Genomic DNA, 18,435 nt, shown 5'->3' with positions numbered 1-18,435 from the left:
GGGATAGTTTGACATCGCGCATGCGCAGTGTCATACCGGCGACGGCTGTACAAACGGTGGCCTAGCGAATAAAAAGTGGATTATAGAGCCCAATTTGACAGGTCAGTTGATAATAATTACATTTATTGATGACTCTTCGTATGTTTTAGCCTTATAATAAGAAGCTGTTTCATTATTTCTGTCTGCAACATTTGAATAACGTTGTGCTTGTCGCTTGAGATAATGTTACATGTCAGAGCTAGTTCAGTTAGCCACTGTTAGCTAACTATTTTTCTGCAGTAAATTCATGGAAACTCCGTTCATTCCTATGAGAGTTTCTCAGTGGCGCTTGAAGCCAAAAAAAGGAGCGGCTGGAGCAGTCGGAAAGTACCCGTATGTGGACCCATTGAGCATGCGCACTGGAGGTTTACCTAAGCCCCGTCTCCTGCTCTAGGCTCAGTCAAATAAATGGAGAGATTACAGGGTATTTTGTCTTAAATTACTTCTCAGATCACCTTTTAGTTAAGACATGTTAATAAAAAGATAATGAGAAAAAGTATTTTTGTGCCAAAATTACGTCACTTGAGATTTAGTACCACTGTTGGCCACTACGGTCATTCAAAATCTGCTTCAACGGTTGGAGTTTATTGTGTTAAAAACGGCTATGACATTAGCTATCTGACAAATTGCTCCCGTTTACCTTTGCTTCAATAATTTAATATTTATTTGGGCTTTGCTAGCTTGTGAATCGATACGGGAAAGCAGCACACCCGGTCATTAGATGATTATAGGTTTTGTTGCTTATTAACAACGCAGTGTCAATAAAGCTAACCAGCTAGCTAGCTATTATCCTCAGATGCCCCGGTTTGTTGAACTGTTTTCTGAGGATGATGCCGCGTAGTTTTACATGATTTACTGATTGTTTTTGACGATTCCTATAAATGACACATGCGGAAACTGGTGGGATGTGCCATACAGACAACTCTAATGCCTAAACATACATGATATATGCTTGCATTGTTTCAAGATTCAAAGGTTTTGTTGTCATATCCACAGAAGCTATAGTGTAGTTTTTGCAATGAAAAGCCCCATGCTCCTTCAACGATGTAGACGCAACATAAATATATATCAAATATCAAAAACAGAAGATGGATAAAATAGTGCGAAAAAACATTGCAAGTTATTTTGTTGGTGATTTAAAAGAGGATTTGGCCATCCATCAGTTCAAGATTCATATTCAGATCAGGAAGTTAAAAAAAAAATTCTCCAAATCTTACCTAAGTCTGTCTAAATAACATGTATTTCTGCATCTCTCCAGGCTACACAATGAGTCAGGGTAAGGATAATGCACGACTCAAGAGCTACAAGAACAAGTCCCTCAACACAGATGAAATGAGAAGAAGGAGGGAAGAGGAAGGCCTACAGCTTCGGAAACAGAAGAAGGATGAACAGGTGAACACAGTGGGCAGCATATGTATTATTGTGTAGGTGGAATTATTCTCCAGGTAGGTCAAATTTAAACAGACTTAATGATTGCACGGCCAGTGTTGCTCATGTCAGCGAGTACACTTGAACCCATGCTGTTCCTATCAGTGTAATATTGATGTTGCAGTATACTGAACAAATATTTTCTTTTAATCTTTATAGCTCTTTAAGAGGAGGAATGTTGCCACAGTGGAGGATGACGGCCTCCCCGAGGAGGATGGGATGGCCGATAGCGGCTACCTTGAGTCCCAGGCTAACAACATGGATCCAAACACGGTAGGAAATAAATCCTGCTATCCATATGCATTCAGTGCCAGTGTTCTGTCAAATGATCACCCTCGTCGTGAAATGCACCCCCTGGCCTGCCGTAAAAAGCACCCCCCCAAAGAATATGCTTCTATTAATTCCACCCTCAAGCACTTTGGAGGGTATAATTGTAGGACTAGTACCAATAAATGGAGCAAGTTTCATGTATGTGACACGTTTATTGTTAGAGATAGCAAGGGGTGCATATCGTGGCAACCAGGCTGTTCATAAAAAGCACCCCCCAAAATAAAAATGTTTCTATTAATCCCACCCTCAAGCACTTGATGTAAAGATAAACAATACATTGTAAAGCACAAGTATACAGACAGGACGTCACAATTAAATAAAAACATATATTAAAGGTGGGGGTAAGTTTGAGAAACCGGCTCAAGATACACTTTGTTATATTCCATGGAATGCTCTTAACATCCCGATAGCAATGAATATCTGAAGTGCTTTGACAAAAAATCCATAAAATAATGTCATCTCTGGAAGCCGTGGAGCTGTAAAAAGCACGACCAATCATCTGAGCCGGCTAAAGTAACTGGATGGCCTACCTGCCTGTCAGCCTTCCATCTGTGCACAAACTTATCTCGTGCCCTCATTGGTCATGTGCGCGTTCGTGTGTGTTGGAGGAGGGGCTCTGGAAGGAAGTGGCAGATTATTTCCGTTCGTGTATTTTCAAATTCTAGAGCACTCGAGCTGCTTTCTCCAAAATGACCTACCCCCACCTTTTTAAATAAAAAATTAACTGAAAAATAAGTGACGAACGAATGAATGCAAAATCCAGGATTCGACAACGCAACCATCAAAAAGACAACATAGAATCGCGGACTATACGTTAAAATGCCGTGTCAAGGGGTGCATTTCACCACGGGGGACACAACACCGTCATTCCCAACACATATGGAGACAACATTGTGTTTCATCACATTTCCATTCCCGATCCGTACAGGGTGGAGTGATCTCTGAAGACATGACTCAGATGATCTTCTCCAGTAGTCCTGAGCAGCAGCTAATAGGCACTCAGCGCTTTAGGAAACTGCTTTCTAAAGGTAAAAGTTCATCTGTTCTAAAGCATTGATTTCAGGATAATGCTTTGATAATTGCTATACTCATTTTCTGAAAATTGCCTCACACAGAACCCAACCCGCCCATCGATGAAGTCATCGCCACTTCAGGTGTGGTGGAGCGCTTTGTTGAGTTCCTGAAGAGGAAAGAAAACTGTACACTTCAGGTACATTCCCACAGTCTGCAGGTGTGCACAACTTCAATCAAGCTGGGGACATTTGGATTATGTTTGTGTTGTGCAGGGGGGGGGATAACATTCAGCAATTAAAAAATAACCACAGTGATAAACATGTAATGAATGTTCTATGTTCTGATTATGTTTCAGTTTGAGGCTGCGTGGGTGCTGACTAACATCGCATCGGGGACATCCCATCAGACTCGGGTGGTGATCCAGGCAGGAGCTGTGCCCATATTCATAGAGATGCTCAGCTCGGATTTCGAAGACGTACAGGAACAGGTAGGGAGGAATCCTGAGTCACTGTGTTTGTTCTTCCAGCTGGCGGTCAGGGGGAGAAGAGAACACAACAAAGTAGAAGAGATGGAGACATTTTGATGACGCTGCAGTGTTTATTGATAAAAATATATGCATGCAGTAAATATGAGTATTCATTTTATTAGAATTAAATAGGTTTTATTTGATTTTTTTAGTCAATGTATTGAACATGTCAGAAACAAACATACAACAATAATAATAATAACATATATATTAAGGCTGTCAAACGATTAACATTTTTAATCAGATTAATCACAGCTTAAAAATTTATTAATCAGATTAATCACCATTCGAACTATGTTAAAAATATGCCATTTCTTTATGTATATTGTTGTGAGAATGGAAAGATAAATGAAAGAAGGCGGATATATCCATTTAACACACAGTATGTTTATTATAACATTGTGCTGTGTGTCAAAATGAAAGACAGCCCACACACCTATCAATCATCAAACCGTGTGGTCTTATTTCATTACGTGTTGATTGCTATCATGTTGTATCGATGTATATAGAGATCTACTACAGCAAAAATATTCTCCGTCAGGACTTCCTGCAACAACACCACCACGCCGTTATCTTGATTCTGATTGGCCAGAAGACATTATCAAAGATGTTCTATTGAGAAGACGAAAAAGTTTTCAAAACCGTTTCTAGTCTTCGGTATTTCCAGACAAGTGACTACTGAAATCAATCTTACTAACTGCTGTCTGTGTGATTTACTCCGCGAGTTGGCGGACTTTATTTTGCTTACTTTAACATCATTGTTCATGGTGGGGCTAAGGTGGGGCTAAGCCATTTCTTGGTATGGCTGTAGCCTATCCCAGCGCTGCCACTGGTGGGATGTATGGGGCGGGCCATTCTGCACATGCGTTAAATGCGTTAAATATTTTAACGCAATTAATTCAATAAATGTATTACCGCTGTTAACGCGATAATTTTGACAGCATTAATATATATGTATATATATTCCTTTTTTTTCTTTTTCTCACTCATAATAATAATTATAACAAAGTACACACAAATTCTCAAATAGTCTCTGTCATGTTCAACAGGGGCAAGAAGAAGCTTAAAACTTGTCCTTCCCCCTCTAGCATACATTTTCTTTATAAATAAAATATTAGGTCATCGTCATCAGCGACGTGTTTGTCTTTTTAATTTGTTTGTTTGTTTTTGTTTTTTACAAAACAATCGGAAAGAAATTACTTTTACAATTACAAGAAAGATTTGACAGGTCCTGTTCGTAACCATTCATGATTTGGCTCCTAAATAATACTTTCAGTTTAGATACACTTATGCATCATTAGTTATTCCACAGACGAACACCTTTTGATGAGATGCAATGAAGTTTGGCATTTGTTCGTACGGGTGGTTTTTTGAAAATGCAGTTTCCTCTCAACATGTGCATGCTTTCTCTCCGTGTGAAAAGTCCCCGGATATTATGAGGTAATTGTTGATTTGAACATCAGTTTTAGAGTTTTTAGTTTGATAAATAATGTATTTGTAGTTTTATGTATAACTCGTATGGCTCTTTTTTACAGGATGTAGATGGGATGTGTATTTGTTTTATATGTGTTCCCCCAAACTACCACACAATCATTTTCAATCTTATGTAATTTATTCTTTCTTATAAACTTATTTTGTATATGAGTTTCATTTTCCATCTTATTTACCATTGATCATGGCATGATGTCCTGGCATATACTGTTTGTTGATTCTAAGTATTTATTCTTTAAAGCACTTTTTACTGCATTTCTTGTATTAAAATAAGCAGTAAATATGTTTTTCATCACTTAAACTTCTCTCATTACATTCCTTGTCTTTAACTTACTGAAGTATAATGTATGACAACATGTATTTATTGAACGCTCCTTGTTTGATAACCCTATTGACTGACCTGATGTGTGTGTTGCAGGCAGTGTGGGCCTTGGGAAACATAGCAGGAGACAGCACAGAATGCAGAGACTTTGTCATAGACTGCAACATCCTGCCTTCCCTGGTGCAGTAAGTAGCAACACCTCCCCTCGTTATCACACTGCAAAGTACCGAGTGATTTTGACCCCGTGAGACCCTCTCCCTCTGCAGGTTATTGGCCAAACAGAACCGTCTAACGATGATGAGGAATGCAGTGTGGGCGCTCTCAAACCTGTGCAGAGGAAAAAACCCACCTCCGGACTTCGCTAAGGTAATTTGCCAAGATAAACACATCGCTATAGCAACAGCACACCTCTCACATTGCTAAAGTATATCATGTCACCCGCTGTAGGCAGTTTAAATCTGAATTGGAAAACTGGACTGAACACCAGCACCCTCCCTCCATGTCTCTCTTTCCCCCAGGTGTCCCCGTGTCTCAGTGTGCTGTCCTGGCTGCTGTTCGTCAATGACACAGACATCCTGGCTGATGCATGCTGGGCACTCTCCTACCTATCTGACGGCCCCAACGACAAAATCCAGGCTGTTATTGACTCAGGAGTCTGTCGCAGGCTGGTGGAGCTACTGCTGTGAGTATTTAAACACACACTGTACACTTACAACTCTAAAAGATAGATATTTAGTGTATGAGAAGCGCCAGGCTCTCCGTCAGTCAGTACATCATCTCCCATGTTCTTCACGGCTACAGTGGGTGTGACAGTCCAGATGTAGGTGTGTGTGAATGCTCCCACACAGTGTTTGAGTTTCACTAATGCATTACCAGCTGTGAGAAACTGCAAAGGTCAGGAGAGGACACGCTGTAGTACTTTAACGTGAAAAAGACAGCACAGAATAGGGTTCAATATTTATTGTGGGGAAAACAGGTCGTAAAGAAGATAGGATCAATTTTGAATTTCTGAATCCGATCCAAATTACAATCCTGCTTTGTTCCAGGCACTCTGACTATAAGGTGGTGTCTCCTGCACTGAGAGCTGTTGGGAACATAGTCACAGGAGATGATCTGCAGACACAGGTAATAACACATCAAGTCATTCTACTCCTGTTGAAGTTTATTCCATATTTCTAGATACAAATGTTTGAACGTGGTGTGTCATTTACGATGGTCTAGGTGATTTTGAACTGTTCGGCGCTGCAGTCCCTCCTGCACCTCCTGAGCAGCCCCAAGGAGTCCATCAAGAAGGAAGCCTGCTGGACCATCTCCAACATCACCGCAGGGAACCGAGCACAAATACAGGTATGTGTGTGTGTGTGTGTGTGTGTGTGTGTGTGTGTGTGTGTGTGTGTGTGTGTGTGTGTGTGTGTGTGTGTGTGTGTGTGTGTGTGTGTGTGTGTGTGTGTGTGTGTGTGTGTGTGTGTGTGTGTGTGTGTGTGTGTGTGTGTGTGTGTGTGTGTGTGTGTGTGTGTGTGTGTGTGTGTGTGTGTGTGTGTGTGTGTGTGACCTGGTTTAATATGAATAAAAAGCCTTTCAGAAGTATTTTTAAAAGTTGCAGTTTTAAGATTTTTCACCTTCTGACGCCTCAAAAAAGTGCGTTGCCTTGGAGAAGATCAAAGAAGTCTTCTGATTACTTCTGCGTGGCGTCTGACGGAATAACACAGGAAGTTGAGGTTAAGAAGCTGAGCATATCCTCCTCTAATAAAGTCCTCTCCCCCTCACTAGATGGTGATGGATGCCGATCTGCTGCCTCCTCTCATCACCATCCTGCAGGTCGCAGAGTTTCGCACAAGGAAGGAAGCAGCCTGGGCCATCACCAACGCCACCTCAGGGGGCTCTGCAGAGCAAATTAGGTACGGAAACACTTTTAATAACATAAGTGTAGTAGTCTTCTGAAGCTCTGAATAAAAGTGTAATTCTGTGTCTTTGTGTGCACTGCCCCCTGTAGGCACATTGTGGATCTCGGCTGTATAAAACCTCTGTGTGACCTGCTCACACTCATGGACTCCAAAATAGTTCAGGTGGCTCTCAACGGCCTGGAGAACATCCTGCGACTGGGAGAGCTGGAGGCCAAGAGGGGGGGGGGCATCAACCCCTACTGTGCCCTCATCGAAGAGGCCTACGGTAAGTCTACGTACACACTAGGGCTGTACCCGAATATTCGACTATTCGAATATTCGTTCGTTGGCCAACTATTCGGGTTTCAATTTCATTATTCGGATATTCGTTTTTTTATTTTTTTTCCAAAGAAAATATATATTTTTTCTAAATGTATGCTATTAATAAAGTCGAATTGTCATATTCTTATACTACATTTATACTTTTGAATTGCACTGTTAAAATGCGGAAATATATACAATCTCAGCCTGTGCTCCTGACATCGCGTTCACTCACAGTCACAAACGCAAACGGCACGCTTCACCTCGTTTCACCCACAAAATGCCGAAGACTTCAGCTGTGTGGGACCATTTTAAATTGGACGACGGTAAGAAGAAGGCAGTGTGCCAAATATGCGACAAGAAACTGGCCTACCACGGTGGCACAACAACTCTGAAAAGTCACCGGATGCTGTAAGTAGTAGCCTAGCTTAGCTTAGCTGTTGTCAAGTTGCCATGGTGAAGCTGCTTTATCTGCCGTTTAAACAGTAACGTTACACATGATAAAAACGTGCACTTACTTTGCTTGGAAAATAGTTGCAAGCAAGAAACCAAATTGTTTTTTTATATTAGTTTTTTTAATTTTATCCGAATAGTGAAAATAATAGGAGTAATGTGGGAACATCTGGGGCTAAGGCAATGGAATAAAGTTGAGTTGCTCAACCTAATAATAACTTGTGTCCATAGGTTCATCCCAGCCATCAACATCCTCAACAATACAGCAGACCCTACAGTTACCCTACAGAGGACACATTTATTTTTAATGTTTGCGAGTACTGAGACAATAAATAAATATAAATCGTAATAGTATGCTCTTTATACACTTCTGTTTAACAGCGTGTTGTCAGGTGTCTCGGATTCGGAGCGTGTTATGAAACCTTTTTCCCCCCAAACATTTTTTGAAAAAAAAATGTCTTAACAATTTTTTTAGAAAAAAAAAATACAAATCTCTCCGCATCGAATATTCGCTGCTGATTACTACCGAGTATCCGGGGCCCGAAAAACAGCCCTAGTACACACACTAGTACAATTATTGCAATCAATTGCATTTAGTATTATTAATAAATTACGCGTTTCCCAGAAGCCAAAGTGTCCTCACAGCACACTCAAAGAGGTTCCCTTTAGAGGGATATAAACCTGACCTTTGAGACACTGGAAACCAGAAGTGAGACAAACCTGAAGAATGAACACCTGTTTGAATAGCTTGCAGTAAATTGATCCTTCCATCTTCGCAGGCCTGGACAAGTTGGAGTTCCTGCAGGGCCACGAGAACCAGGAGATCTACCAGAAGGCCTTCGACCTGATCGAGCGCTACTTCAACACCGAGGACGAGGACCCGGCTCTGGCCCCGGCCGTGGACCTGCAGCAGCAGCAGTTCCTCTTCCAGCAGTGCGAGGCCCCCATGGAAGGCTTCCAGCTATAATGCTAAAAACCCTTTCCTCCCCATGTGCTCCACCTCCATCCTCATCTCTCTGTCTCTCTCTCTGCCCACTGCCACGATCAAGGGGTTTGGATGACCCCTCCCCTCCCCTCCTGAGATCCAATCATAACCATGATTATGTGACGTTGCAGGAGCGTGTGCGAGTACGTCTGACGTAGGTGGAGTTCTGCAGTCCTGTCAGCCAGTTTGTGAAGGTTTCCCACATTCTCACGTCACCCTGAACCCTCACCTTCCTGCTCAGCTGATTGTCCTCGTAACACCCCCCCTCTCCCGTCGTACTGTTAGGATTCCCTCAGCCCCCCCCCTAAATGAAAAGCACTCTTCCTGACCCGGTGGGAGTTCGTAGGACTGCACTGCTTGTCTGATTGAAGCATTAATGACTCACAAGACAGACAAACATGGACGTGATTATTTTTCTTTACCCCGCCTTCCTCACATGGAGAAGAACGATGTAACCTAAACACTGGACTGACCATGAGACGTTGACCACATGTGACTGTGGTCTTTGGACTGAGCTGCCCACAGTACAACCCACGGACTCAACTGACCTCTACTAAAGGCACTTAGACACCCCCATAAAGGAGGTGTTTCCCCTCGCCTCCTCTGGATAAGCCACCACAGGGAATTAGGAGCTTGACTGTCGCTGAGGGGCGGAGTTTGGCTGCTTGCGTTCCCTCTTGGAAACCATATCATGCATTCTTTTGATCCAGTCGTGGGTCTTTCCACTTCATGTGACGTCATTCGCCTGTGGATTCACGGGAATTGGAGTCTTCCCTCGCACTGAGACATTTAGACAGACTTGGACAAAACAGACTATTTAACCCCGGGATCTGTCCAGCAGCAGAGCAGCGGGATATTTTATTTTTTATTCTCTTACCATAATTGCATTTCCTTTGCAGCACTTTAGTTCTGGACTGACGCCTGCTCTCCGTCGTTTTATTGCGTTAACTAGTTCATTGGTTGATGACGCGGCTCTTCCCTCCTCAGGCGTAAAGGAGTCCGGATGCTCGGTCCCCTTCTGGTTTCACAAGGATTACAATGTACTTTTCTGACTGTTCCCACAGGAAGGACTCGTGGTGGAGTGAAAACTCCTAGCACACTAATTACAATCAGTAGATCATGCTGCCTCGGCAAAGCTAGAAGAACTGTATTGTAAAGTAAGTCTTGGAAAATGGGCTGTTTAGCTGCGCAGTCTAAATGTCTTTCCGACACATGTTCAGGTAGTATTTTCCAATTTGATCATGCCAAATCATCAATGCCAGCTATTGGGTCTCAAATTAGTCTTTTAAAGAAAAAGCTGTTATTTGTTTAAGTTGGGTTTAGCATCTGTCTTGTTGCTGATGGTGCCATAATCCTCATTCTACAGGAACTCTTCCAGATGATTTGATGACAGCTCCAGATGAAACACACACTGGAGATCACCTTAGTTAGCAAAGCTGAATGTTTGTTTACCAAGTCCTCCTAACATCGCTTACTTTTATCAAATCTCTGCAGGAGATGACCAGCTCTACATGTTAATTACTGTTTGTTGTATTGAGTTTGTGCAACTGTCCCCTGTTATGCCATTTGCATAAAAGCTGTTTCATGAACCTCAGTGTTAGTGGATCCGTTTTATTGGAGTCTGTGTGCAGGGTGAGTCTTTCCATCGGGGATAGCTTGGTCCAAAACAAGGTGAAAAATAACTTGGTTTAGAGTTGAAGTCTACATATAATAAATAATACATTATAATTATATAGTGCAGGGTTCCTACGGTCATTGAAAACCTGGAAAAGTCATGGAAATTAAAAATGCTAAGGCCCTGGAAAAGTTTGGGAAATGTAACCAAAGTTGCATCAAATATAATTTATATTTTATTGAATCGCCAAAATAGTAATACTATAAAGATAATAAATACTGTATAGTAATGAAACGTGAAATGGCATTTAACTGTCGAGGTATTTTCCTTACAATCACGCCCTCTAGTCTCCAGTGGCTTTAGTCTGTAGGAGCTAGTAAGCCTACTATTTGATTTGTTTTAGATAGGCACAACATGTTTCATACAGTATGCAGACCTTATTTTCCAGCTTACCATGTTAAAATAAAAATGTTTCAGTGGTACCGCTGAGTGATTATTTTGGTCATGGAAAATGAGGTAAAAGTCATTGGTGAAAAAGTGTATGAAGCCTGATAGTGCTTTTCTACAACTCAACTATACAGAATGAGGGAGGGTAAACAAACGGACAGGCAAAACAAAATAGATTAAAAAAAACAAACAAAAAAGGCAGTCAAGGGGAAGTTCATTGAGAGGGGGGGCTTATGGGTAGACGGAGATGAAGAGATGGGTTTTGAGGCGGGACTGAAAGACTGGGACTCAGAGGCCGTTTCTCAATGTCGAGTATACCTGCTGCAGAGCCACTGTTTCAAGTATACTACGTCATCGAGTGGCGCTGAATAATGGGCATTTAACATGCATTTAAATGGTCTTCCGGCGCCACTCGATGACGTAGTACACTTCAGGGGTTCCCAAAGTGGGGGTCGCGAAATGATTACAAAATAAAAATGGAAAATTAAATTAAAAAAAAATTTAAAAAAAATTGATTAATTCTTTTTATATATTTTTTAAAAATGTATTATTAATAATAACGTTTGCATAGACATTTTCAGGGGCGGACTAGCCATCTGTATCATTTCCCCATAACGAGGCTCCCCCTTTGACAATCCACTAGCGCAGTGTTTCTCAAACTTTTTCATACCAAGGACCACTTAACCAATAAAAAACACTCATGGACCCCTAACTCCACAAATATCCAAAAACAATAGGCCTGGGGTGGGGTGGGGTAGTAGTGAGACAATAATGACACTCCCGCGAGAGTGCGGAAAACTGAAATTAATTCACTAGCCGCCCCCCCCCCCCTGAAAAGTTTGGGAACCCCTGGTATACTTGAAATAGTGGCTCTGCAGCAGCTTTACTCGACATTGAGAAACGGCCACGAAGATCTTGGGGGATGGAATTCCAGAGCCTAGGAGCTGCCACTGAGAAGGCTCTGTCCCCAAAGCTGCTGAGTGTGGATGTGGGAATGGAGTCCGGCTGCGGTGGATCTGAGGGACCGTGGGGGGTTGATAGGGGGCGAGAAGGTTTGTGAGATATGGGGGGGGGGGGCAGATGGTGGAGTGCTTTGCAGGTGAGGACCAGAATGTTGTATTAGATGCGATGGGAGACAGGAAGCTAGTGAAGGTCTTTGAGGCCTGGGGTGATGATGCCATAACATGAAAGTGATATGCAATGAAACAGGAATCCTCAAGAAGAAATACTTTATTTCATATTTTTTTAGTGCTCACTTTATACAAACACAGAGGCTGCATCAAGTCATGAACAACCCACAGGATCCAGAACAGAACGGGCCCTCGTTCAGATGCCTGATCTACTTCTTGACGTTCTCTTACAGAAAAACAGAACACCATTTTAAACCTGAACTGTCATCACAAGTCGGACCGTGGCCTTCGAGGTTAATTTCAAAACTAAGGCAGTTATTTTGGAGAGATTTCGAGGTATATAGTGAAAGCTTACTAGAAGCATTGCTAGATAAAACGTTATTGGTGCGTCTCACACGGATTTCTTGTCTGAAAAATCATTTTTTTTGCCAGACATGTATCACAACGCCACAGTATTTGTTATTCGTTTAAAAAAAATGAAGATAAACTTCACAAAGGCTTAAAAAAAGGTTAAGAATCACAAACTGCTGTGATTTCTGTTGGCTGCTAGGTAGGATGGGAGTGGAGAGCTCTGAAGTTGTGATAAATACAGGGGGGGCACTATGGGCCCACTATGAGGGTTTGAAGGGACGTGATCTTTTAGTGAGCTTTCTCAGACAGGGCGAGAGCCGCTTCCTTCTCTTTCTGTATTTCCTCCCTCCATCTTGCTTTCTTCTCCATGTTCTGGACTGTCAGAGACTCGTTCCTGCCTGCAGCCTGAGAAAAATGAGGAATAGGATTTTTAAAAATGTCTAATTTTCACGTCTTGTCGTCACAGGTGTGAAAACACAACGAGATTATCCTCCTTTTAAAAACAGGAGAAAACCAAAGCATGAAACACAAAGCGGTCGCCCATTATCACTCACCCGTTTGCCCAGGATCACCGTGATCAAACACGCCCCAATCGTGACCGCCATCATCACGTAGCAGGCTTTCACTCTGGCTTTGTTCCTGGCAGCATCCAGCATCTCAAACCTGAGGCACGGGCAGGTGGACAAACAACAAGTATCAAACACAACACATCCACGCGCAGGTTTGTTTACATATCCTGCATGTTCCTTCACAACACCGTCAACAATAACCTGCTAATCATGCTTTTCAGCAGCGTCCATATGACACCAAGTCTCTGTTTATTGTGAGGGTGGGAGGTCTGCAGTTTGTGTACGTGACAATCAGGACTTCTGTCGCAGCAGCAGATCTGATGTTATCTGATTATCATGACTTAAGAATCACAGTCATTACCTCCAAAACAGACGCCTTGTTTAAAGGGCGTTCATCTCGGGAACATCAGCTACCCTCTGCAGCGAGCTCTGTTCTTTTGATGTACGTTAACTGAATTACAGAGAGCCAATCAGTGCGCTGGGAGGTCTGGTGTAAACAGGAAGAAGCTACTCACGACACAATCTCTGGTATCTGGTCTTCTGTCTTAAAGCGTCCCGACCAGAGAAGAAACTTCTTGTCCATATTCGACGGTTTGTAGCCTGGGACTCTGAACGAGGCACGAGTAACTGGAAGGAAAACGCACGTTAGAAAATGAAAAACAAGCAGGCAGAATCACCATTTTACAGTTCACTTTCACAAGCCCTAGTGATTCGCTCCATCACCCCGGATTGTAACCCCACTTCCTGTGTTCCTCCTTCCTCTGGGACAAAGGAAATAGTTTCACACACTTCGTACGGCAACAAGTGTCCTGTGATGTACACACTCCTCTGGGGTGTGTTACTGAAGCAACAATCACTGGGGGGAATTTGAACTCTCTTTCCGCAAACATATTTACATGTTATTTGTATTATAGTGGGTGGTAACAGAATAGTACATCTATTTGCTTATGATCCTAAATTGTACCTGGTGCTGGGACTGCTGGGGCTGCTGGTGCTGGGACTGCTGGGGCTGCAGGAGGCTCTGCTTTGACCACCTCTGGTTTGCTGCACATCCCTCTGTGGCTCCATGTTTCAGTGACCTGTCTGCACCTCTGACCTGTTCACATATACAGAAACATTAGGAAAACTTCAACGAATCTGGGAGGAATTATAACAAGGCTTAAACCATGTAATATTGGTTAAACTAAGTTTTTTTGTGATATAATTTAGTATGTCAAATGTCAGACAACAGGTAAAGAAAAAACATCACCGAGAGGCTTGAACTACTAAATATGTGTATTTTCTTTGGTAAAATGCTTAAACAATAGCTGATGGCTCGGTTTAATCACACCAAAAACAACACATGCAAACAACACATTCTACAAAAATAACAAATGAGTTCTCGCGAGATATCCAATAAGAAATGAAAGCAGAACTGCCGGTGTGTTGCGCACTTTCTTAATAAGACAGGGGTGTGTCAGGAGGACAAATGAATCATAGGAGTATCGTATAATTATATTAAAACAACACAGTTTACCAAGTCAAAGTAATTTAGTGAGGCGTGTTCATAGCAACTATCAATATACACACCTCCTCAGCCACCATTTACTGGAATTAGTGGGAGAAGAGACACACTTTACCAGGTAAACACATACAAAACAACACGTAAATGAAGGTTAAAGATACGAACCAATGAGGTTGCCGAGAGAAAGGCGAGTTCTGACGAAATTCATGTTGTGTTTTGTTCGTAAAACAAGTAAATTAGGAGCAGTGTATCTCTCAAGACATTAGAGAGCAGTCCTCCGTCAGCTGCTGAAAGTCACTACCCGCTAGTACCATCAGAAGGACCAATCACATAAGATGAGCTGCCTGTGCTGTTTGCCTGATCTAAAAAAACATGCCCCCCAATGGAATACTGATTAACTTTATTGGGTTGAATTATATCTTAAAGGTAGGGTAGGTAAGAATGGAGAAACCAGCTCGAGTGCGCTAGACTTTGAAAGTACACAACCGAAAACAATCTGCCCCTTCCTTCAGACTTCCTGACAGAGCCCCTCCTCCAACACACACGAACGCGCAGATTACCAGAATCATCTGGTAATACCGAGAATCATCTGATCTGGCAGATGATTGGACTAGCTTTTTACAGCGCTACGACTTCCACAGATGAAATGTTTGTATATATTTATTGTCAAAGCGTTTAATGTATTCATTGCTATCGGGATGTTAAGAACATTCCATGGAATATAACAAAAAGTGTTTTTGAATTGAATTACCTACCCCACCTTTAATAGGGTTTTTGTATAATTATGTGAAGGCATCATAAAATATGAGTGAGTTTAGGTCAAAGTAGGGGGAATCGACGGGGGAAATGTGGTCACAAGTTATATAACTGTTTCAGACAGACAGGCAGGCAGAAAGACAGACTTATATATTTATATATATATATATATATATATATATATATATATATATATATATATATATATAATATATATATATAGCTATATATATATATATATATATATATATATATAGCAATATATATATATAGCAATATATACCATATATATATATATATATATAGCTATATATATATATAAATATATATATATATATATACTTTATTCATCCAATGTTTAGTTATCCAACATTTCTTTAAAAAAAAACTACAAAAAAACATTAAAAGCTAGTAGAAAATACACATTTCCCTTGCTTAAAATTGCTTTTAAATATACAAAACAATGTTTCCATTACAATTGAAGTATTCTTGTTATTGTGTATTATTGTGTTGATAACTATATATTACATATTTAAATCATATTTATCTAATTTGATTAAATGTTTTTTTTTTTCAGGCACTGCCTTGAACAGCATTCACGCGCTGTGTGTGTTCAGGACCCTGCAGTCCAACATGGCTGCGCCCGCTAGAACTTTAAACTGTGAGGACTTCTCTATGTTTCAGGTAAATAAACACAGCATTAATACTTACGAGTTAACTTAACAAGACACGGTAACGATGTAAATCATACCCGCGTTTGATTATAATTCTGCGTAGTGTTCAGACAGAGCACGAGTGAATACTGTTTGCTCTGGGAAGAGTTCAAGGAGCCACAGTAGATCACTGAAAACAAACAGCATGTGGTTTAAAATCTCTGTCACGGGTTTAGATAACTTACCCAACCCAAATGTCCTCAAACGTGTTAACATCCATCTAAACTGGCCTACGTGTTGGGCTCTTAAGCTGCAACATGTTTGGGTGAAGGCTGAGCACAGGTTTGAAACACTGTTGTTTTGTGCAGGAGTTATGCACATATTAGATATTGTGTAATCTCTCTGTAGGGTTCACCGAGATCCATATCTTTCAATGTTTCTGTGTGAATCGGTTTGAGGTGTGTGATAACATTTGTTATATTAACCTGAACATGTTTGGGTTTTTGACCGATACGTTTAATGACATCAATTTGGATTTTGTGCACCTTGGATGGACATTTTCACTTGTTTATATACATAATCATTAGATGCAATTCAATTCAATTCAAAACCTTTATTATTCACCCATTGAGATCATTGACCTCTTTTTTCAATGGTGACCATGCAGCTTTTAATAGAACTATTAACCAATTGCGAAACAATCATCAGTTCCTATTCTGATATTTAATCTGAAGTACACTGCACAAAAATATGCTTGGATGACTATTAGCCATATTTTGTATTTAGTTTAGTTAGTTTGTAGGAATCAGACTATGCTCTGATAACTAAAAAGACAGCAAACCATTTTTGTGACCTTTAAATCCTTGCCTTGAAGGTCATTTGTTGACTCTGTCTCCTCCCCCGCTGTGTGTTTCTCAAAACACTCTGCCCCTCCATGTGAGGTCGGCCCAGACCCTAGGGGTTTTTCAATCCTCACTGAAGACTCACTTCTTCTCCCTGGCCTTCTTGTCAGAGCGGAACACGACACCTGACATTTCCCTGTGTTTTGTTTTTATATTTGCTGTTATTGTCTTTTGTTTGCTATTGTAGTAAAGTGTTTTTATTGCATTGGCTCGACCAAAAATCGTTTTTAAATGTGCTCTATAAATAAAACATGATTTGATTTCTCAGGAGGTGCTGAGGTTGATGCGAAACATAGACGACCGCATCGTGCACTCCCTGAACACCACCGTGCCCACAGTGTCCTTCTCAGGCAAAGTGACGCTTCAGAAACATGCAAACAGCTCTATGAAACTGTGAGTGGTAGCCATGACTAAAACCAAACCTCGTAGCTTTTTCCCATCACGCTGAAGATCAACTATTTATATCATGTGTTCCACAGATGATGGAGGCCCATCTGACCCGAGACAAAGCTATCAAGTCCTGTATCGCTCAAACATCTGAGGTGATGGGACAACTGCGAGAAGAGAGAGCGAAGGACAGCGACAACCTGGTGCTCCTCAGACAGCTCAGGAAGGAGCAGACCAAAGTGAGTCCTGTTCCTGACGTTAGAGGGCTCCAAACACCAGCAGCTGAGAGACAAGAGACATCTGCAGCTGGAGGACCCTCCCTCAGTGGCTCTTCACCCAAATAACTAATATTTTCTCAATATATTTGTATATTTAATTTACTATAATCTACAGAAACATATCCTAGGTCAGTGGTTCTCAAACTTTTTTCAGTAATGTACCCCCTTTGAAAAAAAAAAATCAGGCAAGTACCCCCCTGATCAGCGCAACAACAATTTGTTAGACAGAAATGCCGATATAAAGAGGTACAGTACATCGGTGTCTGATTTATTAAAACAACAACAGTAACTGAGAAACACTGAAATGCTTCATTTCAAATGTTTACAATCCATCACTAAATTCATGGCAAACCATTTTTAACATCATGCAATAACACTGAGACGACATTAGTTGCATTGAACTGATCTTTTTAATAAGTTGTATGTAGTGAGAAACATGGGCTTGAGCTTCACTGAGGACCTTTGTCATTCTGACAGGGAGGCCACTGCAGTTATTACACCTCGCGTTTTGAAATATGTGTAACTCTGTTAATATAAAACCAACACTGCTCAAACTTCCTTACTTTTCCTAAAATAGGTAGATTTATCTATTTATTTAGGGGCGTGGGGAATGAAGAGAAAGAAAGATATGAGCATTTTATGAGCATGGGATTTTGACCCCTCATATAAACATATGCATAATGCTGAGCTATACTTTGCAGCCACACGCCGTTGCCAAGCAACGCTTATTGTTTAGGTCCTTTTGATAAGCAGGCAGTCTTCTAATTAACTAGAACTAGCTAGATCTGATAGATTTGGAGATAAACGCGAGTGAAGTGTAACCGGACGCGAGAGAGAGATCAGAGATCAGAGATCAGATCAGCTGCTGCTGACGGAGAACACGCAGCTCTGCATGATCACAGCTCCGCAGCTGTGACGGACCGTTGAGTGGAACAAAATACACTAGAGTTAGACCTAACACTCTTAGCTAGTTTATCTACTCTGGAACTAGCTAAACTAGTTATAAATATATGTATTCTTTACTGTCGGGTCACTTATTACAGGTTCAGCG

The 18,435-nt window shown here is 41.3% G+C and overlaps 3 protein-coding genes across 3 annotated transcripts; 2 read left to right on the top strand and 1 right to left on the bottom strand.

Annotated features, from left to right (window-relative positions):
* Window positions 1-20: 20 nt before the first annotated feature.
* Window positions 21-10,381, top strand: kpna1 (karyopherin alpha 1 (importin alpha 5); the record flags this gene model as incomplete). The annotated part of the gene is given in 15 exon segments (XM_079661351.1): window positions 21-50; window positions 53-101; window positions 1,298-1,431; window positions 1,627-1,740; window positions 2,726-2,825; window positions 2,913-3,007; window positions 3,167-3,298; window positions 5,247-5,335; window positions 5,417-5,516; window positions 5,669-5,832; window positions 6,197-6,275; window positions 6,372-6,497; window positions 6,921-7,048; window positions 7,144-7,319; window positions 8,587-10,381. Coding segments are annotated over 15 exon segments (1,704 nt in total). The 3' UTR covers window positions 8,775-10,381.
* A 1,685-nt stretch (window positions 10,382-12,066) lies between these two features.
* fam162a (family with sequence similarity 162 member A) lies at window positions 12,067-14,928 on the bottom strand. The gene is made up of 5 exons (XM_079661365.1): window positions 14,574-14,928; window positions 13,869-14,000; window positions 13,420-13,531; window positions 12,890-12,998; window positions 12,067-12,740 (listed from the first exon to the last, which is right to left on the bottom strand). Exons 1-5 carry the CDS (start codon window positions 14,614-14,616, stop codon window positions 12,624-12,626), a joined length of 513 nt encoding a protein of 170 aa, XP_079517491.1. The 5' UTR covers window positions 14,617-14,928; the 3' UTR covers window positions 12,067-12,623.
* mix23 (mitochondrial matrix import factor 23) lies at window positions 14,029-17,581 on the top strand. Its single transcript, XM_079661366.1, is given in 6 exon segments — window positions 14,029-14,526; window positions 14,921-15,056; window positions 15,742-15,848; window positions 16,988-17,072; window positions 17,075-17,112; window positions 17,199-17,581. Coding segments are annotated over 5 exon segments (489 nt in total). The 5' UTR covers window positions 14,029-14,526; window positions 14,921-15,049; the 3' UTR covers window positions 17,451-17,581.
* The last annotated feature ends 854 nt before the right edge of the window (window positions 17,582-18,435 follow it).

The sequence above is a fragment of the Notothenia rossii genome (assembly GCF_949606895.1).
Source record: "Notothenia rossii genome assembly, chromosome: 12".
In the NCBI taxonomy this organism is placed as follows: domain Eukaryota; kingdom Metazoa; phylum Chordata; class Actinopteri; order Perciformes; family Nototheniidae; genus Notothenia; species Notothenia rossii.
This window is presented reverse-complemented; position numbering and strand designations above follow the sequence as displayed.